This window comes from Neoarius graeffei, chromosome 20 (assembly GCF_027579695.1).
Source record: "Neoarius graeffei isolate fNeoGra1 chromosome 20, fNeoGra1.pri, whole genome shotgun sequence".
Classification (NCBI taxonomy): Eukaryota; Metazoa; Chordata; class Actinopteri; order Siluriformes; family Ariidae; genus Neoarius; species Neoarius graeffei.
Window position 1 is genome coordinate 13131977 of NC_083588.1, and position 25135 is coordinate 13157111.

The window sequence follows — 25135 nt, forward strand, 5'->3', positions numbered from 1 at the left end:
GTGAAGGAAGTGGCTCGGGGTGCTTATAACATGCAACAAACTTGTGATGACGTACAGTTTCATAAACTACACGGCTGTGCTGCAGAGCATCCACAAAAACACCCATCTGACAAAAAAAAAAATTGAGATGCCTTGCTCCTTTTGATTACTAATAAGATTAAATTTTTAAAAATCCAATGATAAATACCTATAGTACACCGTTATAGGTTGCCTGTTACCATAAAGAGCATATTATTTTACCATATTTCGTACACTCGCTTGCAGAATGGGACTTAGTAGTTTAAAAAAATTTAATTAAAATGCCGTGAAATGAATGCCTTCCGGTCACACGAAACAAATAGTATTCGTTAAGATCGAAATACTCAGTACAAAGCGTAATACGGTTAATATTACACTGCAAGCAAGTGTCTTTCTGACCAAAGTATGGTCTTTACCATACAACTCTCTCATCTCATTATCTCTAGCCGCTTTATCCTGTTCTACAGGGTCGCAGGCAAGCTGGAGCCTATCCCAGCTGACTACGGGCGAAAGGCGGGGTACACCCTGGACAAGTCATCACAGGGCTGACACATAGACACAGACAACCATTCACACTCGCATTCACACCTACAGTCAATTTAGAGTCACCAGTTAACCTAACCTGCATGTCTTTGGACTGTGGGGGAAACCCGGAGCACCCGGAGGAAGCGGACACGGGGAGAACATGCAAACTCCGCACAGAAAGGCCCTCGCTGGCCACGGGGCTCAAACCCGGACCTTCTTGCTGTGAGGTGACAGTGCTAACCACTACACCACCATGCCGCCGGCCTAAATATCATTTTATTAATTTTATTTTTTAAATCTGAAACAATAGGGTGCTCAAGTTCCAGAGCACCCACAGAGCTGGCACATATAGATGCGCCAGCAGTAAATATTCACTCAGATCCACTTTCAGTAGCAGCGTAGTTGGTTGCATTGACTTAAATGCTGTACAGCAGATGGCATACTGCTTTCATACATCACTGAGTAGACCATCATGGGGTGCATAACAAACCACATAAGTGGCCCTGAGCGGGATGCCCAAAATACCATCATTTCAAATGATAATGTAGAAACCATACTATACAGTGCCAGGATGGAACAAGCAGCTCTCATTGTCAACCTGATGGCTTTGGAGTGGCTAATAAACCCTTAGATAAAATATTCTACCACACCAGATCCAAATATATTATTATGACAGGTTACCATAAGTACCAAATGTAGATAATGCTGCTTGTTTAACTATTAAATAGTTCATTTTTTATGGATTTATACAGTGTAGAGACATTTAATACAACAGTGTGCAGTTTGAGACAGATTGATCTGTGTGTGTGTGTGTGTGTGTGTGTGTGTGTGTGTGTGTGTGTGTGAGTGAGAGAGAGAGACCTCAGTGTAGGAATTCTGAAGCTCTTCCAGTCTCTCAGTTGCTCTGTGCGTGGCACTCTTGTTTTTCTCCAGTTGATAGCGTCTTTGTGTTGTGTCAGCCTGAGCATGCAACACTGCAGACACTGCCACTATAGCAGACATCAGACGCATGGCTACACACACACACACACAAGCTCCTCTTAGCAGCCAAAAGCTATTTGTTTCAGTCAGTCAATCATCATGAAGCAGGAATGTCATATCCTCCATAAGCAGCTTTCTACATTTATGTTCACACCAAAAGAACTACAAGTCCCTTATGTTGCCTCTTGTTTGTGTCCAACTTTCTTAGGTTCGAATTAGAGTTTAGCTCATCAATAAGACCGGAATAGACCCTGGATGGAAAGGCACTTTATCAAAGAGCACCATGCACACAGACACATTCACATACTAGGGCTAAGAATAAGCAAATCTTCACACATTTGTTTTCTGTTACTGCACAGATTAAACTTCACACACAGTGGTGCTTGAAAGTTTGTGAACCCTTTAGAATTTTCTATATTTCTGCATAGATATGACCTAAAACATCAGATTTTCACACAAGTCCTAAAAGTAGATAAAGAGAACCCAGTTAAACAAATGAGACAAAAATATAATTGGTCATTTATTTACTGAGGAAAATGATCCAATATTACATATCTGTGAGTGGCAAAAGTATGTGAACTTTTGTATCTGGTGTGACCCCCTTGTGCAGCAATAACTGCAACTAAACGTTTCCGGTAACCGTCGATCAGTCCTGCACACCGGCTTGGAGGAACTTTAGCCCGTTCCTCCATCAGAGGTGGAAAAACTGGATTGACAAAGTAAAAGTCCTGCTTAGGTTTTCCTTCTGCCTGTGCTCTCAACACAGGTGATTTCACCAATTAGCTCATCAACCTGGCTTAGGGGATGTGGTAATTAGGATCAGCTGGTTCATTGAATTGGCTGGAGCAAAAATGTGGCAGGGTTTTTACTTTCTGCACCCGGGTTTTTCCACCTCTGTCCTCCATACAGAACAGCTTCAACTCTGGGATGTTGGTGGGTTTCCTCACATGAGCTGCTCGCTTCAGGTCCTTCCACAACATTTCCATTGGATTAAGGTCAGGACTTTGACCTGGCCATTCCAAAACATTAACTTTATTCTTCCTTAACCGTTCTTTGGTAGAACGACTTGTGCGCTTAGGGTCGTTGTCTTGCTGCATGACCCACCTTCTCTTGAGATTCAGTTCATGGACAGATGTCCTGACGTTTTCCTTTAGAATTCGCTGGTTTCATTCAGAATTCATTGTTCCTTCAATGATGGCAAGCTGTCCTGGCCCAGATGCAGCAAAACAGGCCCAAACCATGATACTACCACCACCATGTTTCACAGACGGGATAAGGTTCTTATGCTGGAAGGCAGTGTTTTCCTTTCTCCAAACATAACACTTTTCATATAAAACAAAAAGTTCTATTTTGGACTCATCCATCCACAAAACATTTTTTCCAACAGCGTTCTGGCTTGTCTACGTGATCTTTAGCAAACTGCAGACGAGCAGCAATGTTGTTTTTGGAGAGCAGTGGCTTTCTCCTCGCAACCCTGCCATGCACACCATTGTTGTTCAGTGTTCTCCTGATGGTGGACTCATGAACATTAGCCAAATGTGAGAGAGGCCTTCAGTTGCTTAGAAGTTACCCTGGGGTCCTTTGTGACCTCGCCGACTATTACACGCCTTGCTCTTGGAGTGACCTTTGTTGGTCGACCACTCCTGGGGAAGGAAACAATGGTCTTGAATTTCCTCCATTTGTACACAATCTGTCTGACTGTGGATTGGTGGAGTCCAAACCCTTTAGAGATGGTTTTGTAACCTTTTCCAGCCTGATGAGCATCAACAACGCTTTTTCTGAGGTCCTCAGAAATCTCCTTTGTTCATGCCATGATACACTTCCACAAACGTGTGTTGTGAAGATCAGACTTTGATAGATCCCTGCTCTTTAAATAAAACAGGGTGCCCATCCACACCTGATTGCCATCCAACTGATTGAAAACACCTGACTTTAATTTCACCTTCAAATTAACTGCCAATCCTAGAGGTTCACATACTTTTGCCACTCACAGATATGTAATATTGGATCATTTTCCTCAATAAATAAATGACCAAGTATAATATTTTTGTCTCGTTTGTTTAACTGGGTTCTCTTTATCTACTTTTAGGAGTTGTGCGAAAATCTGATGATGTTTTAGGTCATATGTATGCAAAAATATAGAACATTCTAAAGGGTTCACAAACTTTCAAGCACCACTGTATTTAACTCTCACACATTAGTAGTTCACCAAAGACCACAACTAGAAATAATTAACGACGAGTTGACAATCCTCATCACGTTTCATTGTTTCTAGCAGAAAGTTATTTTGGATAAGAATTTAAAGAAATCACGGTTAAACGTGATAAACATTCCTGAAACCCCTCACCAATGAGCGTGCTGGTGTGTCTGAAGGCTCGGACCTGCGAATCGGTGAGCCCGGTGAGGAAGGCGATCAGCGCCGAGAACATGTACTCATCATAGAGCAGACTGTTTCTGCAGCGCTGCACCAGCTGAAACACACACTCGCACAGCCCGTCGCGAAAACGTCGGCCCTGAGACCCCCCTGCTGCCAGGGGGTAACTTACTGAGTCCTGGGGCAGAGAACACAGAGTGAAAACTTAAATACTAGAAGCTGTGATAAAAAAAAAAATCTGTTTCTCTTATTTTGTTTACCTTTATCCCAACCCCTGATCCCCACTCACCTCGTTGAACTCTTTGGTCAGGTGACTTATGATGTCAGCATTCTGCATCACGTCAAACATCTCCCTTGTTACAAAGCCTACAGCACAACAGTATAGTCAACATACCAGTTTTAGAGCAATCAGAGACTCCATCACCTCGTACTTTACGATACATCTGACGATGGCAAGCAGAACGTGAATCCCAATTCGAGTGCTGGCCGATTTCTGTTGACTGGCGTCTGGTCAGGTAATGGAGCAAGACTTACCTTTACAGCCACTGCACTCAACAACAAAATTAATGAGCTCGAGCAGACCCTCCTCCCGATCCTGTTTATAGACATCCAGCCAATCATCAACCACCGTCTGCAGCAACCAATTAGAAAGCTTGCATAAGCCAAACCAAACCAAGAATTTCCACAAGAAGAATTCCTCACAGGCAGAAGTTAGTGTCACATGATACATCACTTCCCCCTTTCTCTCACCACCAGTGCAGAGCGTCCTGATCTCACAGCCTCAAACATGCTCCCGCTCTTCCTCCTTTCTGTTCTGTCCCGCTCAGGCTGTGGGGCGAGTGTGCGTTTTGGTGTGCGAGAAGCTCCAGGTGTGTGTGTGAGGAAAGAACTGGAGGTGCTGCTGCCTGCTCTCCATCGACGCCGTTTAACAAGCTGAAGAGGAGATGACCAGATCCCTTAGCGATACAAACAGGTTTGTGCAACAGTATGTGTCAAAGACAACAAACAAATGGCACTTTTCCAGCAGATAGTGCAGCATGGCATCAGTCAGCAAAATACCCAGCATCTTCCATGTTTATGTATCCACGTTCATTTTCTTATCCAGTCCTGACAACAGTGCAGACCACCAACTGATCAGTTGCGCAGACATCCTGATTAATATCTCTGTCTGGAATTGGTTCTCGGTCAGCACAAAAATCTTTCGTAGTAAGCTAATGTAGTATCCGACAAAGTTTCTTGCTCTTCTCAAAAGCTCAGTTTCTGGCAGATTTAAGAGACCAGCAATTTCAACAATTTAAAAAAAAAAAAAAGCACTTTCATGTTTCAAATCGCTTATTTATTTATCCACAGTAATGTTTTCTTATCTCGATGTAGATTAATCTTCCATTTTTTCCCTGTGATTAAAGCAAAATCTGCCATCTTCAAGTTCATAATCACAATTAGGGCTGTGCGATATGGGAAAAAATGAATATCCCGATACATTTTCTCCATTTCACGATATACGATATATATCTCGAAATATTTAAATCTCCTGTAAAGGACCCCATGAAATCTAACTTTTACTCTTTACTGTTTTCACTACAATCCCTGCAGATTAAATAACATTCTTGGTTAACTTTACAGGTGGTTTTCAACAACACATTTTAAATTTTCATGTTAGTGATTAATCACAATTGAATTGAAATAAGACTATTTTTATTCAACAAAGATGTCGCACAAACTGCAAAAACAATCTTGAAAATTGCAACAAAGGGGCAACACAATACAGAGCTGCCCAGAGCTCAAATCAATAAAGTGCAAGCTCAACACTGAGAAAGACATTTAGCCTAAATAAGAAAAGTGCTCTTTCATTAAATTATTTAAAAAAAATAGATCTCCAAGCTGGGCGGCACGGTGGTGTAGTGGTTAGCGCTGTCGCCTCACAGCAAGAAGGTCCTGGGTTCGAGCCCCGGGGCCGGCGAGGGCCTTTCTGTGTGGAGTTTGCATGTTCTCCCCGTGTCCGCATGGGTTTCCTCCGGGTGCTCCGGTTTCCCCCACAGTCCAAAGACATGCAGGTTAGGTTAACTGGTGACTCTAAAATTGACCGTAGGTGCGAATGTGAGTGTGAATGGTTGTCTGTGTCTATGTGTCAGCCCTGTGATGACCTAGCGACTTGTCCAGGGTGTACCCCGCCTTTCGCCCATAGTCAGCTGGGATAGACTCCAGCTTGCCTGCGACCCTGTAGAAGGATAAAGCGGCTAGAGATAATGAGATGAGATCTCCAAGCTATTAACCTGACTACTGAGAACCACTGGAACATTCACAATAGAGAGCGAGATTGAGGGAGAGAAGAAAGAGATCTGCAAAACAATTTTTCTCTTTGCACACTTTTGAACTGAATGTTTTCTGGCTCTGCCTCTCAGATGTGTATAATTCCGACTGATGCCTTTCGTGATGACAGGTTTGTTTTGCACACTTTACAAACTGGTATTTGCTGTTCCACGTCCTCCTCGCGATATCCAAAATAATGTCAGATGACTGACCCCTTACTAGTTCTTTTAGGAACCAATTCGTCCGCTTCCATTTTTAATTTGTCGCTGAAATTGACAGAGCTTACATGGTAGCCTATGCAAAATCAGCGATTGCACGAACTGAGTCAGCGCTGTAAACCGGAACTAGGAAATCTTCCCGCCGGCAGTGTTGCCAGATACTGCTGACGTTTTCCAGCCCGAAATATGTTCAAAACCCGCCAAAACGCACTTAAAACCGCCCAATCTGGCAACACAACCGAAACTAGAAAATCTTCCCGGAAGTTCCTTTCAGCACCGAGATGTCGCCCGGGATTGGTTGGCGAGTGCGTGACGTTATTGTTTTCTTTACCCTTAGGCAGCCTCTCACGTTACTGCCTGAGGGACAGGGAGAAAACCACCGGGAAAGGTTTTAAACAAACAAGTCGGAAGATGACCATAAAATACTCGATAGTTACGATATAATAATTTTATGTATCGCACACAGAATTTTCGGCGATATATCGATTATTATTCGATATATCGCACAGCCCTAATCAAAATTGCTTCCTAATTTAGAAAGACACTGAAGATTCAGCCCCCAAAAATGCACAACTCCTTGTGCGCGCAGTTCCCCCCCCCTTTCGTTTTTTTTTTTTTTATATAAATTGTCTGATCAGGTTTGAATCCAAACATCTATATTTTCATTTTCAGATTAACTGACACACTCGGTTCTGTTTGGGAGCATGAACAGCCATGAAGTTAAAGTCTGGTCCTCTTTAGTCTCCTGAAACATTTATCATCTTCACACACTTCTGTGAAAACAAAATTCCCACATTTTGTGCTCTCTCTCATGCCAAGAGACAGAAATACGGCAACACCAAACACATTTTAACATCACAAGAGATTTGACTGTTTCGTTTCCAAATCGCTTATTTGAATTTCAAGTATTTTACTACTATTCCTGGATCAAATCACTGTCAGACAACCTCCAGGGAAACTTCTCATACTTTTGGAGGTAGAGATTAATGATGGGATAGCAACACTCACTCACACACAGCCAGGATACAGATGGCACAAGGTTCCTGTTTGTTGCCACTGTTTAGTGAAGAAGCGTTTATACTCACTGTTGCTTCCAGAGCTGGTCCCTGCTTTCTCTTTGCGGCTTTAACATTGGGTTCAAAGTCTTCATCTGATCCTAAAACATCGTCTGGCTCCTCAGGACTTAAACTATCCACACACACACAAATCAGTTATTATATTGACACCAAGGTGCCAGAGTTTTCATCTTCAATGTCCACGACAGCTGTATAAATAACCCAAGGTCTAGAGATGAAAAAAATTGTCGTATTCATCTAATAAAATGTATGTGTCACGGTTATATGCGCAAAGTCTGCAAAATATTGATTACGTACCTATCCAGGTCCGACTCTGCCAGCACCATGTTCAGTTTGTTCATGTCCTGCTGAGGAGACGACGGAAGTGCTTTATCCATAGAAAGACAGCTTGCGCTACCTTCTTCAAATGACAAAACAACGAGTCATTATCATTTTTCCTGAACGTACCAAGTTTCACTGAAACACGGTTTCAAAAATGTTCCACAGCTATCTTCCGAAGTAACAAGTCATTTGCTCCAATCAGTGAGGATGGAATCCAGTCCATTCAATTTAAGGCACTACAGGTAGAAATGACAAGCATGGTGACGACAATCACCTTTCAGTTTCTGGATAAACTGCAACTACGAAACATATCCTCTCTGAAACCACAGTATTAAAAATATTAAGATGCACCAAAAGAGATTATTTCGTCAACCTCCGCTTTATCTGAAACTTGCCAAATTTGAAGACTTTACCCCCTGTCCATGATGGATGAATACAGGTCAAGAGCTTCAGTTAATGTTCACATTAAACTTCAGCTCAAGATTGGAAAAAGACCAGGCGACGTTTCCCTTCCTTTCGTTTAAAACCAGTCTGACCATTCTCCTCTGATTTCTCTGACCAAAAATGCATTTTCACCAACGCAAATTGCTGCTCACTGCATTTTTTTTTTGGACCATTTTGTGTAAGGCTGTTGGTGTAGAAACCCCTGCTGATCTGCATTTTCTCAAACCAAAGATGCTTTTAAATAAGCGCTCTGATGAAAATCAAAGTAATGGCCAGCGTGTATCTCACAGTGTTAATTTTGAGAAGAATTTTAAATTTAGTTTTCGTCGGTTTATGAAAATCGTAGTTATATTTTAGTGGCTTAGTATTATTTTAGGCGGCACAGCGGTGTCGTGGTGAGCAGTCACCTCACAGCAAGCAGGTTCTTAGTTCGACCCAACCGGGGCCTTTCTGTGTGGAGTTTGCATGTTCTCTCTGTGTCTGCGAGGGTTTCCTTCACAGTTCAAAGACATGCGGTTAGGTGAACATGAGCAGCCTTGGGCTGAAGTGCCCTTGACCAAGACACCCAACCCCCAACTGCTCCCCAGGGCACTGTAGCATAGCCATGTGTGTGCTCATTGCTCACTGCTTCAGATGAGTAAAATGCAGAGAAGGAATTTCACTGTGTGCTTAAGTGCACGTGTGATGAAGGCTTTTTGTCTTGCCACATTTTGCTTTATTTTCTCCAAGATTTAGTGGAACTCAATTTTAATTTTAGTCGATGTTGGTCATAATTTTCTCAGACAGTTTCATGATACTTTTTGTAAAACATGCCCCGGAACTTGAAGACGGGCTATGACAGGAGGCTGTTCTCGTTTTGTTAGTTATCCAGGGAAAATGGTATTTTATACACTGTAGCAGGGATGACCATGATTTTCATATAAAGAGGTTACTTCTTTCAGACCCATACACCTGTTAGAATCCACAAGTACTGCAAAAGCTATCCGAGTGGCTAACTGAGTGTGGCAGCGGGGGCGTGGTCAAGCGTCGGTCGGTGAATGGAAGGCGGAGTCAGGGAAGGTGTGGCAGAATCACTGCACCTGATGTGAGTTAACCTATGTTTGTGTGTCTTCCCCAGTGACCGTGCCCTATAAAAGGAAGAGAGAGAGCAGAGAAAGGGAGTTCTCTCCCGACCCGAATGCATGTGTGCGTGTGTGAGAGAGTAAATGAGCTGAAAAGCCACACGTATCATTAAAAAAAAAAAAAAAAAAAAAGAGTTTCTGAGAACTCAGTTCTGGGCTGCCGTGCTTCTGTGCTCCACCCACCTGCTCTGGTTCTACACTGAGCAAGCAGAATTCCCACTCTGCCCAACTCTGGTCAGAAACACGAAACAGGAAGGGGAACATACTGTAATGGATTTTGCTGAAGGATATTTCTCCAGACTGTAAAAATTACCTTGAGAAGTAAGCTAGGTTGTCTGCCTCATTCGTTAGGGTATAATGAAGAGTAATTATCAATCAAGTCATGAAATAAAAGGTGGTCAACAAGCACTTAGCATCAGAAATTTTCGTTGACAAAATTAACACTGGTATGTCATTTTGTGACAATACGCATGTCAGTTTCCTTTGTAAGCCAAAAACACTCCCCGGCCACTTTAACAGGAACTTGGCTGCAGGAGTGGAACCCAGTGTCGTCTTCTGCTGTTGCATGCTGGGATGCTTTTCTATTCACCATGGCTGTAAAGACTGATTACATGAGTTACTATATCCTTCCGGGCAGCTCGAACCAATTTGGCCATTTTCCTCTGACCTCTCTTATCAACAAGGCGTTTGGTTCCACCCACAGAACTGTCACCCACAGTGTTCTCCACAGGCGCTTTTAAAGTGGCCCACCGCCCTTCCCTTGCACCAAAAAAAAAAAAACATCAGGATAGAACAAATAAATTGTATTCACTTTATTATAATTTTGTAACTATTTAACACGCAGAAGACCATTAAACGAATGCATACAGGGCGACCTGAAGTGACCACGCGATCGCAATAGAAAACCATCTGGCTGGCTGCATACAGATTGTGACACAGAGCTCTGCAGATTGAGGTCTATCCCTGCGTTACACTACATCGCACCACATTACACTATACTGACACATAGTAATGTTGGAAGCTACAAACTGCAGCTAGCCAGCAGCTAAATAACTTTGTGGGTGTTTGTAGCGTTATTGTGCAACAGTTATGCTTATCTCTTGTCTTTTCTGACCATACACAGTTACGGTAATGACATAACAGCACACACACACATTAGTTAACTTCAGGTCTTTTATTTTATCTATCTGTGATTGCGTAGGCAAGAGCTGCATTTTCCCGTTGCTTCCCTGTGGTTGTTCACTGCAGGATTTCCGGGTTCCTGGGTCAAAGGACCTGAATTACGGAGGCTGGGGTGGCTTTGTCGTGCCAGTCTCAGGCACACGCACCAGCTTGTGCATTGACTGGAGTGGTTTCACCCAATTAACATCAATTATGTGTATTGTAAAAAACGTATGCATTTACTGTAATTGGGTATTTTGTTTATGCACGTTAGTTCATTTATTTTTCACACACAGAAAAAAATATAATTAATTCAGGGATGCGCATCAGTCTCAAGTGAAATGTCAAATGAGTCTCACATTGACAAATAAAAGATATGTATAGTAAGAACGTGTTCATTTTTTGTAAAATGATTTTAACAATGATTTAGCATTTCCGATCCATTTATTGGCCAGTTTCACTGTCAACAAAGCCCAAAGTCCATCACCCCCTACCAGGGCTCCACCCCTGGGCCCCGTTGGGGACCTAGGCAGCCCCCCAAACCCCCGCCACCACCTTTTATTTTTGAAAACTGGAGAACACTGCACTCACTCGATGTTTTTCGCATCATTCTGTGTAAACTCTAAAGACTGTTGCGTGTGAAAACCTCAGGAAGTCAGCAGTTTCTGAAATACTCAAACCAGTTCATCTGGCTCAAACCACAATGAAAAAAAAAGTCACACTTCACTGTGAGATCACAATTTTTCCCGTTCTGATGTTCGAAATGAACATTAACTGAAGCTCTTGATTTGTATCTGCAGGATTTTATGCACCGTGCTGCTGTCAAGGAACCAGCTCAAGAGATAGTAGGGGTATGGGTGTACCTAATAAAGTGACCAGCGTGTAAACCTCACTAATGAGAACAGAAGCACATTAAATCACACTGTAGTTTTGTTTCTAGGTGAACTGCGTTCACGAAACCTTATTCATCAGGATTCCCACTTTTATACAAAAAACGAGGAATTATATAAACACGACATCGGATTTTAGTGACTCGACAATAAAGAGATGACTCTCCAACAAACTTTTTGTACAAGTCTTTCTCTGGTGAGCGAATTATTCTGAGTTAAATAAATGTTAGATTCTGACAGGAAAAAAAATAACCGCCAAATTAACTGCTTGTAATTTCTATTGCTTTTTAATACCATATTCACTTGTAGTGTGTTGAATTAATATTAAAATTATACAATTTCTCAGGAAAAAAAAATTCACTCAATCTGGTAAAAGAGAGCAGATGCTGCTTCCATTTCTTCAGCAAGCTGCCTGTGGAGAAATTATCTAACGTTTTCAGTTATTGAAAGTCAAATCTCAAACATTTATTTCTACACTTTAAGTCCACTTTTATATTCATTAAAAACTCAAATTAATACAGCCAACTCACCATAAATAAAAAAAAAAAAAACTAACAGTTGCTGCTGGTGATGATGATAATTGCAGCTCGGTTCTGGTGTAATAATGCTACAACTATAGGTGGTTTTTTTTTAAGCTAATTATGCTAACAGTATACTGTGGTGATTTTTCTTACCAGAACTTTATTTTGAGATGTTTACTGCGATTATTTCCTGCTGAACAAAACTATTCTATCAATTCTATCTCTCAGTCTGTCAGCATTCAACACTTCTACTGCGCTCGGGGGGAAAAAAAAAAAATCGCCTCAGAAATTATGCGTTCTGATTGGTTAAAAAGTCAGTAAATTTGATTGGCCGGAACAGGACTAGCTAAGCTGTGATTGGTTGTTTTATAAAGTTGGCCCCAGCAACGCGACCAGGTCCTGTGCGCGTGCATTATTGGTCAGCTGCCATCTGGCGCCAAAAAAAAAAAAGAAGTTTCCAGAAAATGCTAGCTAAGGGCCCGTTTACACGAGGACGCTGTCGGGTAAAAACGACTAAATATTTTATCAGAAGTGCCTTTCGTTTACACGAGGACGGCGTTTCCGAGGCTGAAAAACGGATAAAATTGAAAATGCCTTCCAGAGTGGATAAGTTAAAAACGGCCCCCGTTGCATATCCGTCTAAACTACCCAATACGCAAAACTCTGCTCGGATCTGCTCACGTCGGGTACGCGTTTACGTCATACATATGTCATATACTGCACATGCCAGCCCGAGAAGTAAGAAAGTAAGTAAAAAAGTAAGAGCATGTCTGATTACATCGATCTAACGGACCTTCAAGCTGCTCTGTGTTTTAATGCAGTAGATGTGTTTTCCTGCTCACCCGCCCGGCTGGAGCTCCTCAGTTTGGTGTCGCCAAGTTACACACACACGCACGCGCGCCGCCTATTCAAGCCGCTCGTGAAACCATAAACCCGAGACTGAAAACAAAACTAGCAGCCGAACGGGTTTATTTTGCTGAGATGGACACTACCTTTTCTCTTCTTCACTGAAACAAGAGTGAGTGTTACTTAATAAAGGCAGATTAAAAGAGTTTCGGTTTGCTCCTGCTCCTCCCTCGAGCACTACAGTACCTCAGCCGGACCGGTGTTCTGTAAAGTTATCCTAGCAAGTTCTCATACAGACTGTTTTATTATTCAAAACAAGTCATTACAAATTATTTGACTCGGCCAAAGACTCGACCAATACGCACAAAACATAAAAATCAGCAAATGCGTGAAATTCTCACCGATTTTCTATCAGCCCAGCTGATCGGTGGGACAAAACAACTGTTGAATTTTCCTACCCTCCTGGATTTCGCGCATGCGTAGTAGGCTTGGTAGGATAACTTGACAGAACAGCAGCGCAGATGTGCAGATCAGACAAGACAGAAGACGTTGCGCATGCGTGCAGACATAGCGGAGACATTTATGCGTCACCGTATAGACGCAGATTTCCTCCTTGAAAACGGTCGTGTAGACGCGGAAAAAAGTGAGAACGAAAACGGACTTTTGCGTTTTTGTTTTATACCGTCCCCGTGTAAAGTGGGCCTAAATCACAAACAATACTGATGGTTTTGTCTTTAATGTTCCATATATCCATATATCGATATATCGACGATTTTATTCGATAATTACACATATACATCCATATATATACACACACTAATATATATACAGACATACTAATATATACATACATACTTTATGTGTGTGTATATATATGGGCGACACATTGGTTAGCACGGTCACCTCACAGCAAGAAGGTTCTGGGTTCGAACCCAGCGGCCGGCGAGGGCCTTTCTGTGTGGAGTTTGCATGTTGTCTGCGTGGGTTTCCTCCGGGTGCTCCGGTTTCCCCCAAAGACATGGTTAGGTTAATATGGGACGGCCTTGGGCTGAGGTGCCCTTGAGCAAGGCACCTAACTCCCAACTGCTACCTGGGTGCTGTTAGCCTGGCTGCCCACTGCTCTGGGTATGTGTGTGTGCTCATTGCTCACGTGTGTGGGCGTTCACTGCTTCAGATGGGTTAAATGCAGAGAGGAAATTTCACAAGTGTCTGATGAATAAAGTTGTGCTTTCTTTCTTTCTTTTTTATATATCATGTATATGTATGGGCAGCATGGTGGTGTAGTGGTTAGCGCTGTCGCCTCACAGCAAGAAGGTCCGGGTTCGAGCCCCATGGCCGGCGAGGGCCTTTCTGTGCGGAGTTTGCATGTTCTCCCCGTGTCCGCGTGGGTTTCCTCCGGGTGCTCCGGTTTCCCCCAAAGACCAGGGCCGTGCAAAGACCTTTGGAGGGGCAGGGGCTCAACATTCAAAAAAGGGCACTTGGAACAAATTTTTCACACAAGTTAACTTTATTCAAAACTAAATTTCAATTGCAACTGAACATTCTGTGTGTCTTGATAGAATATGTTGTGGACGTCGTCATTCAGCCTTAAGTTTTCGAAGCTGCTAGAATATGTTATTAACGCCGTCGTTCAAACTAAAGTTTCCGAATCTGCCACGTTAATGAAATGGATGGAGCAAACGGTTTAAATATAGCCTAGGGGGCTTCATTAAATGATAAACAACCATACGCATTTACTGTTGTGTTCTAAGCTGCACAATATTGCATGTTCAGATAAGAAATGAAAGAAGACTTTCAGTGTGACCTTACCATGCTGTTCCTCGCACTGTCTCCCACTGTCAGCCGCCTGCATGCGCTTTCTGCATGGAGGTTCACTGAATGCATGACGTCACAGATTGATGCCCGCATTTACATAGAAAAACGTTATTTTATAAATCTATAATTTCATATATTATTGTCAAATTGTAGAGAATATTGATGTTGGAGCTAACTTATCTTTTACAAATATTTAAAAAAAACAAAAAAAAACAACAAAACAGTCCCTATGAAAAGGGCACTTTGGACAGCAAACAGAAAAGGGGCAGGGGCTAGAGCACCTGTAGCACCGGTTCATTGCACGTGGGTGCCAAAGACATGCAGGTTAGGTTAACTGGTGACTCTAAATTGACCGTAGGTGTGAATGTGAGTGTGAATGGTTGTCTGTGTCTATGTGTCAGCCCTGTGATGACCTAGCGACTTGTCTAGGGTGTACCCCGCCTTTCGCCCGTAGTCAGCTGGGATAGGCTCCAGCTTGCCTGCGACCCTGTAGAACAGGATAAAGCAGCTACAGATAATAAGATGAGATGAGATGTATATGTATGTATATGCAAAGATATAGTTTGTGTATATATATATATATATATATATATATATATATATATATATATATATATATATATATATATTCATAAAGCAGTTTGGCATTGTCTTGCTGAAAGAAGGAAGGCCTTCCCTGAAAAAGATTTTGTCTGGATGGCAGCATATTGCTCTGAAACGTGTATAAATCATTCATCATTAATGATGCCTTCCCAGATGTACAAGCCACCCATGTCATGTGCACTAATGCACCCTTGTACCATCACAGATGCTGGCTTTTGAACCGTGCACTGATAACAAGCCAGATGGTCCCTCTCCTGTTTAGCCTGGAGGACGGAGTGTCCAGGATTTCTAAAAAGAATTTCTACTTTTGATTAGTCAGACTTCAGGACAACTTTCCACTTCTCCTCATCTCATCTCATCTCATCTCATTATCTCTAGCCGCTGTAGGTACAACAGCCCGTCTGTCTAAGAACTACAGATCCCATCAACCAACTTCCGCGATGACTTACGTCACGCATGGGCAGGATCACCTACGTCATATCCTCCCTGAAGCTATAAGTGACTCAAGCACACTTCCGTCTTTCTCTTTGGAGCTGTGAATCTCGCCACGGACTGGCGCGTTCTACAGACATAAAGTGGCCCGCTCACCAGAACATCTAAAACCAAGACGTCTGCTTTGCAAGTAAGAATTCAGCGCGTTTTCATTTACCACTGGCCACGGTAAACTTCCAAAATCGCGCGATCTAACTCAGATTGAGTTACAACCGGTTTTTATGTGTTCATTATAAGTAACGTTATGACTGCAGCCAAAAGCAGTTAATTTAAAGTTAGAAGCAACCGGATTCCTTCTGACTAAAGCGCTGTGCACATTGTTTGATCAGAGACTTTTCTTCACGAACGACAAAGCATCGGACCAAGAATTCTCTGCGCTTCCACGGAATCGACTCACGTGCTCCTGTGGACTCCAAAAGTCTCGGAACATCTTTATAATCTTGCACTGGAAGCAAGATACTGGAAAGTAAGACTGGCATTTTGGGCAAACTAGTCTTAGGAATTAGTTTTATAAAGTAGTGTGAATTTAAACTCAGGAACTGTTTAATTGTGCACACTGATTTTGTGTTCTACATTGTTCTATGTTCTCTCAGTTGTTTAAAAGATAAGCATTGCATGCTCTTTTTCTCTATTCCTTCCTAACACCTTTAATTTCATTATTACACATATTTTGACCTCATCAAGGTTTCAGTGGATTTAGGAATGTTATAAGCTAGTGAATTAGCAAATCTAAGCTAATCCTTTTGTCTCCACCACATGGTCACACACACACACACACACACACACACACACACACACACACCCTAGCTAGCAACCAAGGCTAAGGGCCTCTGCATGCTCTTGCGACAAGGCTTTCGCAGATAGCTTTTCGCAGACAGTTGTAATTTATCGTTGAGCGGGGAGTAATAGGCGTGCGCGATGTTATTCACCGGCACAACGCAAGGGGGCGCGAAGTCGCGAAATCGCTAGGAGTAGTTGGTGGGTGTGGTTAGTGGAGTGTTTATCCTCTGGTTACTTATAATGACTAGAACTGGAGTCGTATAGATGTACGTACTTCCTCACTTCCTCGATCAACCGCTCTTCGTGCTGCTCCACCTTCGCTTGTGTTTTTAAAAATGGCGGTAGTGAAAACAAACCAAACCGGGAAAGTAGGGAAGCGGAAGTGCATGTACAGCGGATGTAGAGTGGACCAATCAGAGCCCTCTTGTCTGCGATGCTGTCTGCGAGGCTTCTGTGGTGGTCACAATTTTTGGGAGATGCGCGCAGAGCGTCTGCGAAGGGGGGGGGCTATGCAGACGCCATCTGCAACACCATCTGCAAGGACTGCGTTGTCAGCATAAATTGGCCTTGACCCTTTTGGTTTAGGCCACGAGGCCCCCCCCCCCACACACACACACACACACACACACACACTCTCATATACACACATCCACAGATATCACTGACGACCATTTGAATGTATTTCAACTGCTATTACTCATTTTTATCTTTGTTATTATAAATTCAATTCTTATTGAAACTGTGTGTTTATTTGTTGCTCCTAATATACTTGAAGTCACACAATCTAAAAGATCTCCAAATTACCTTCAGTGTGCTATTGGCTGTAGCATTTATGTGATACGGAAAGTTATACATTATTGCTGCATTGGTAGTGATCATAACAACTTGGAATATACCATAATTTAGCTGTTTGGTAATTTATTATTAAGCACCAAAATTAATGGTATTATTTAATGAGACTGATTTAATGTGACCGATTTAATGATTTAATGAGATTGATCACTTAAGACCAATTGCACCTACCTACACCGCTTTATCCTGTTCTACAGGGTCGCAGGCAAGCTGGAGCCTATCCCAGCTGACTATAGGCGAAAGGCGGGGTACACCCTGGACAAGTCGCCAGGTCATCACAGGGCTGACACATAGACACAGACAACCATTCACACTCACATTCACACCTACGGTCAATTTCGAGTCACCAGTTAACCTAACCTGCATGTCTTTGGACTGTGGGGGAAACCAGAGCACCCAGAGGCAGACACGTGTCTAATTGCTTATTATTTACAGGCCCCCGTGGCCATATTCTGAGTTTCTTTCTGAATTTGCAGATTTTATCTCAGATCTGGTTATTTCCTTAGACAAAGCTTTAGTTGTCGGAGATTTTAATATTCACTTCGATAACCCAGAAGGCCCTTTAAAAACAGCGTTTGTGTCCATTTTAGATTCAGTAGGGATTAATCAGAATGTCATAGGACTGACCCAGAATGGTGGTCACACCCTCGATCTAATACTAACATTCAGGTTAAACGTAGACAATATAGTCATACTTCCACAGTCTGAAGTTATCTCAGATCATTATCTCATCTCATTCAAACTATGTCTGAGTAATAATATATGCACCTCACCATGTTACTGTATTAAACGTACATTTGCGTCAACTACTGCACAGAGCTTTATAAATGATCTCCCAGAGTTATCAACTTTGATTGGGTCACTGTCAGCCCCTGCAGAACTTGATCAGGCAACTGAATGCTTAGAGTCAACATTCCGCCATACCTTAGAGAATGTAGCTCCTCTTAAAAGGAAAATGGTCAGAGACAAAAAATTAGCACCCTGGTATAATGATGACACTCGCACATTAAAACAGACCACTCGAAAACTGGAACGTAAATGGCATCAAACAAAATTGGTAGTGTTCAAATTAGCATGGAAGGAGAGCTTCCTGAAGTATAGAAAAGTTCTTAGTGCTGCGAGATCAACTATCTCTCCTCCCTAATAGAAGATAACAAAAATAATCCTAGATTCCTATTTAATACTGTAGCAAAATTAACCAGGAATAAGTCCACTATAGACACATGCACACCTGTAGTATGTAATAGCAACGATTTCATGAATTTTTTTAATGACAAAATTGAGAATATCCGACAAAAAATTCAAACTACTAATTTAAGGTCAGACAATGTAAGTGACCTTGTAGTTAACCATATAACTGTATGAGATCATCAATTAGAATGTTTTACTCCCCTTAAAGAAACTGAATTACTTTCATTAATCTCGGCATCAAAAGCCTCAACTTGCTTACTAGATCCCTTACCTACACGTCTATTCAAACAGATAATACCTGAAGTAATTGAACCGCTTCTAAAAATAAATTTTTCTCTCACGATTGGCTACGTACCCAAATCCTTTAAACTAGCAGTTATCAAACCCCTGATTAAAAAACTTGACCTTGATCCCTGTCAGCTGTCCAATTATAGGCCAATATCAAACCTCCGCTTTATCTCCAAGATCCTTGAAAAAGTTGTGGCACAGCAGTTATGCTCATATTTACATAAGAATAACATCCATGAAATGTATCAGTCAGGATTTAGACCTAATCATAGCACAGAGACAGCTTTGGTTAAAGTAGTAAATGACCTACTGTTGGCGTCTGATCAGGGCTGTGTCTCACTGCTTGTGTTGCTTGACCTTAGTGCAGCATTTGATACCATTGATCATTCCATTCTTCTGGATAGACTAGAAAATGTTGTGGGAGTTAAGGGAATGGCCCTCTCCTGGCTCAGGTCGTATTTAACTGATCGTTATCAGAATGTTGATATAAATGGTGATATTTCTAGATGTACTGAGGTAAAGTTTGGTGTTCCACAAGGTTCTGTCTTGGGTCCACTGCTTTTTTCTTTATATATGTTACCTCTGGGTGATATTATTCGTAAACATTGTATTAGTTTCCACTGTTATGCTGATGACACACAGTTGTATGTTTCTGCAAAACCTGATGAGAGACACCACCTTAATAGAATTGAGGAATGTGTTAAGGACATTAGACACTGGATGCTTATTAATTTTCTTCTGCTTAACTCTGACAAGACTGAAGTACTTGTACTAGGACCACATACAGCTAGAAGTAAGTTTTCTGATTACACAGTAACTCTGCCGTTCTGTTTCTTCACGTGCAGCAGTAAAAGACCTCGGGGTAATTATTGACCCCAGTCTTTCATTCGAAACTCACATTGATAACATTACCTGGATAGCTTTCTTTCATCTCAGAAATATTGCTAAGATAAGAAATTTAATGTCACTACATGACGCCGAAAAACTAGTTCATGCTTTCGTTACCTCCAGGTTGGATTATTGTAATGCCTTACTGTCTGGATGTTCTAATAAGTGCATAAACAAGCTCCAGTTAGTTCAAAAGGCAGCAGCAAGAGTCCTTACTAGAACTAGAAAATATGACCACATCACCCCTGTCTTATCCACACTGCATTGGCTCCCAATCAAATTTCATATTGATTATAAAATACTACTATTGACCTTTAAAGCACTAAATGGTCTTGCACCACAGTACCTGAGTGAACTTCTGCTCCTTTATGACCTGCCACGCCTACTTAGATCAAAAGGTGCAGGCTATCTGCTGGTACCTCGTATAGTGAAGGCTACATCAGGGGGCAGAGCCTTTTCTTACAAAGCCCCACAGTTATGGAACAGCCTTCCAAGTAATGTTCGGGAATCAGACACAGTCTAAGCCTAAGTCTAGGCTGAAAGCATATCTGTTTAGTCAAGCCTTTTGTTAATGGTGTTTATGAGGTAAAGGTGTAGATCTGGAGGGTCCTCAGACAGAGAGTGTTTTGGTAAACTGGGATGTATGGATGCTGTCAGTCCCCACTCGCTTGCTCACTCGAGTTTGTTGACGGTGTAGTGGCTGCTGCTTTATGTCCCGGGGCTCCCTCATGCCTCTGTTACCTTCTAGCTCTCCCCGTTTAGTTATGCTGTCATAGTTAGTTGCCGGAGTCCCTGCTTGTACTCAGTGCAATATGTATACTGTTCCTACTCCTAACAACCTGTGTTTTCTCTCCCTCTCTCTCTCTCCCCCCCTCCCCCCAAATCTGTCCCTCTGAGTTACATGGAGTCAACAGGAAATCTTTTGGTGGAGAGGGTGGAGACCTCGACTGGCTCTCGTAGCCTGCAGGAAATCGGCCGTCAGACATTCTGTCACATGTCCCAGACCTGGTGAAATGTAACTGAATTGTCTTGACCAGCCCTAAGGGTCCCATCTGCATCTGCCTGTACTCAATCTGATCTATAATTCCAACTGTCTCATTGCTGAGGAGTGTGCTCCCATCACCCAATCAAGCATCCAGCCAGAGCAGGTCATGATATTTTTTAACCATATTCACATGCCATTGTTGTGTCTCTGCGAGCCTACCACACAGACTTAATACTTGTGTTATTTTTAGACATTGACACCTGTTGCCTACACTTATTCAGGTGACATTGGGCATACCTAACAACCTGTGTTTTCTCCCCCCCACAAATCTGTCCCTCTGAGTTACATGTCAGTCCTGGGATCGAGATGCTGACCTCTTCTTCTCCTCGGACCTGCTTGATCCATCCTGGTGCCCTGTGTCTGGTTGGAGTCTCATCGCATCGCTCCTGTGGGGGATGGCCCCATGAGGACAGTTGAAAGTCACACCTGGAGGACTCTCTGGACTCTTACAGTAATGCTTTTATGGCTGAGGACTACAGTTGACTTGCTAACTTTAGGACTGCAGTTGTCATGAACAGTTTTGCACTCAAGTTTCCATCAATGAAGAGTTATAACATCAATGAAACTGTCTTCATGTTAAAACTGTTAATATTAGTCATGCTGTCTGTTGTTTCCCAAATGAGGATGGGTTCCCTTTGAGTCTGGTTCCTCTCGAGGTTTCTTCCTCATGTCGTCTGAGGGAGTTTTTCCTTGCCACCGTCGCCACAGGCTTGCTCATTGGGGAAAGATTAGGGATAAAATTAGCTCATGTTTTAAGTCGTTCAAATTCTGTAAAGCTGCTTTGCGACAATGTTTATTGTTAAAAGCGCTATACAAATAAACTTGACTTGACTTTTCATGCAGTGTCGCCTGAAGGCCTGAAGATCACAAACATCCAATGTCAGTTTTCAGCCTAGTCTCTTGCATACAGAGATTTCTCCAGATTCTCTGAATCTTTAAATGATATTTTGTACCATAGATGATGTGATCCCCAAATTCTTTGCAATTTTACATTGAGGAATGTTATTCTTAAACTGCTGCACTGTTTGCCCCTGCAATCTTTCACAGAGCAGTGAACCCTTCCTCATCTTTACTTCTGAGATACTCCGCCTCTCTGGGATGCTCTTTTTATACCCAATCATGTAAATAACCTGTTGCCAATTAACCAAATTAGGTGTGGGGTGTGTTTTTTAGCATGACAACTTTTCCAGTCTTGTTGCCCCTGTCCCAACTTTTTTGAAACATGTTGCTGACATCAAATTAAAAATGAGCAAATATTTTTCAAAAACAATACAATTTCTCAGTTTCAACATTTGATATGTTGTCTTTGTACTATTTTTGATGAAATATAGTGTTTCCATGATTTGCAAATCTTCACATTCTGTTTTTATTTATGTTTTACACACTGTCCCAACTTTTTTGGAATTGGGGTTGTCCAACCTCAAATCAGAAAAAGTTGGGACATGTGGAAAATGCAAATAAAAAAAAGAAAGCAGTAATTTCTAACTTTACTTTGACTTGTATTTCATTGCAGACAGTGTTTCATGTTTTGTCTGGTCAACTTCATTTAATTTGTGAAGATACATCTATTCTTACGTTTTAGGCCTGCGACACATTCCAATAAAAGTTGGGACAGGGACAATTAGGGCTTGTAATGAGATAAAAACAATTAAATAATGATTTGATATGAAACAGTTGATGTCAGCAGGTGATTGTAATCATGATTTAGTACAAAAGCGGTCTTTGGGGGCAAAGATGGGCCAAGACTTTCCAGTTTGTCAACAGATGCATGAGAAAATTATTGAAATGTTTAGAAACAATGTTCTTCAAATAAAGATAGGAAAATATTTGGATATTTCACCCTCTAGGGTGCATAATGTTGTTAAACGATTAAATGAATCTGGAGGAAATTCAGTGCGTAAAGGGCAAGAGCCCAAGCCTAAACTGAACACCTGTGATCTCCAATTCCTCAGCTGATACCACATCAAGAACCATCATTCATCTACAGCTGATTGAACCACATGGACTCAGGATTACTTTGGCAAACCTTTATCAAGCACTACAATACGGAGTTATACTCACAAATACCAGTTAAAACTTTATTGTGCAGCAAGGGAGTGTTATGTTAATTGTGTCCAAAAGCACTGTCGACTTGGGCTCAGAGGCATCTGGGATGGAGCATGGAGCAGTGGAAACATGATCAGATGAATCAGTCTTCATTCCAGGCCTTTTTTGGAAAAATGAAGACTGTGTGCTCTGGACCAAAAACAAAAAGGACTGTTCAGAATGTTACCAGCAACAAGTCCAAAAGCCAGGGTCTATCATGGTATGGGGTTGTGTCAGTGCCCTTGGCAAAGGTAACTTACACTTCTGTGATGGCAGAATTAATGCAGAAAAGTTGAGATTTTAAGCAACATGTGCTGCCTTCAAGATGATATCTTTTCCAGGGATATTTCAACCAGACTATTCAAAACTACATTCTGTACACACTACAAAGGCATGGCTGTGGAAGAAGAGGGTGCCTGTTCCTTCTGTCCCCAGTAGACAATGTGTGGTGAATTTTGAAATGAAAAATAAATGTGACAGTCACGACCCTGTACCGTTGCACACTTTAAGACCTGTTTGCAGGAAGAATGGGACAAAATAACACGCTTCATCACTTGGTGTCTTCAGCCCCTAAACATGTTTTAAGTGTTGTGAGAAGGAATGGCAACATTATAAAATGGTAGATGCTTTACCGTCCCAGGGTTTCTGTGAAATGTGCTACAAGAATCAAAACTGAAATGTGTTTATTTTGAAAGAAGAATACAGTTCATGAAGTAAAACATCAAATAACGATCTGTTGTATTGTTTTGAGTGCAATACAGATTAAAGATGATGAACAAATCATTGTTTTCAGGTTTCATTTCAATTTCTACCTACCATCCTAACATTTTCTGATTTGGGGCTGTAAAAATAAAATTGAATTGAATTGAATTGAATTGAATTGAAACATGGAGTGAATGGGTGTGGTTTATTGTTTGGATAAATCACGATTTTGAAATTGCTTGGTCCTTTTACAAGCACTGATCTAAAAGAACCTGGAGCCTGGAATGCAAGGTATAGATGATTATAAATATTTTAAACATTTTCATATGCAAAATAGTTTGAACAGAGTGCACTGGGTATCTCAGGCTGTGCACATGACAGAGAAACAAGAGTGGATGAAGACATGAATGAACATATGAAATATTAATAACAGTATTAACTCTGTGTGTGTGAGAGAGAGAGAGAGAGAGAGAGAGTCTGTATCATCATAAAACACGACATTAAACATCTGTATGTTCACCGTTCACTGAGGAGCTTTAAACTGAAAACTTTAAACTTGATAATTTCATCCAAAGTTCTGTCCAAATTGATTGTGCAATTCTCAAATATAAGAGAATGTTTATTCTGGGTTTTTTTATATTAATATTATAATACCTATTTAATATTAAATGAGTAAATTAAGGAACTCAAAGGGCATCATGAATAACTGATCTGACACAAGTATTAAACAAAAAACCTGACAAATCTATACATATAGTACATTTTTACTTCATCTGATGTCCAGGATTTCCATATTATAAGGCAATTCCTCTTCAACATTTGCACAATGATGGGTTTTTGTGTGCTGAATGGGGGGACACCACACACACACACACACACACACATAAAGCAGGCTTTAGGTCCAGATGCAATGCAATTCAGATTTTCTTTTAATTAAACATCTGACTCCATCTGTTTCTCCTCCCCGTCCCACCATCTCTCTCTCTCTCTCTCTCTCTCTCTCTCTTTGTCCCATTGTTCTGTATAGAGAGGGAGGGATGCTGGAGAATTGATCTCTGACGCGCTCAGACAAAGAGCGGCAGCAGGAGGAGCTCGCCATCAACAAGCCCCGAAAACACCAACTGATGAAGGGCCCGTTATTGTCCGGTGCAGTGCGCGTGCGGTGCGGTGAGAGGTGCGGAAGTGTTTTATTACCGTGAGGGCGATTTACACCGTGTTTACCGTCCAGACTGATGAGCAAAGAGAAAAGTTTTCAGTAGCCCGCTGTGTGAGTGTGGATGGTGGATGGGAATGAGGATGAGGATGGGAATGAGGATGGGGATGAGGAAGACAGTGGTGGTCCTGGGGCACCTGGAGCTCGTGCGTGTTGTACTTGTGTGCGCGCTGTTCGGCTCCGTTAGCGCGCGGAGTTGCTCCGAATCACGGCGCGCGTACGGAGAGCAGGGCTACAGCGCGAGCGCTCCCCTCAACGCCATGTCCGGTAAGACACACACACACACACACACACACATATATATATATATATATATATATATATATATATATATATATATATATATATATATATATATATACACACGTACACACA

The 25135-nt window shown here is 41.8% G+C and overlaps 2 protein-coding genes across 3 annotated transcripts in view; one reads left to right on the forward strand and one right to left on the reverse strand.

The window, feature by feature from the left end:
* LOC132868410 (cohesin subunit SA-1) overlaps positions 1–7828 on the reverse strand; it is a 57525-nt gene extending 49697 nt beyond the window's left edge. Inside the window, exons 1-7 of the mRNA XM_060901273.1 lie at positions 7800–7828; positions 7512–7614; positions 4649–4831; positions 4433–4529; positions 4188–4264; positions 3872–4076; positions 1405–1556 (exon numbers count right to left, since the gene is read on the reverse strand). Coding sequence (XP_060757256.1) covers positions 1405–1556; positions 3872–4076; positions 4188–4264; positions 4433–4529; positions 4649–4831; positions 7512–7614; positions 7800–7828 — 846 coding nt within the window. The remainder of the gene's footprint in view (positions 1–1404; positions 1557–3871; positions 4077–4187; positions 4265–4432; positions 4530–4648; positions 4832–7511; positions 7615–7799) is intronic.
* Positions 7829–24715: 16887 nt separating this feature from the next.
* The window catches only part of gpc2 (glypican 2), a 16798-nt gene continuing 16378 nt past the window's right edge, over positions 24716–25135 (forward strand). For both annotated transcript variants that reach the window (XM_060901274.1, XM_060901275.1), the window contains exon 1: positions 24716–25027. In XM_060901274.1, the coding sequence (XP_060757257.1) occupies positions 24832–25027 (196 nt within the window). In that variant the 5' untranslated portion in view covers positions 24716–24831. The remainder of the gene's footprint in view (positions 25028–25135) is intronic.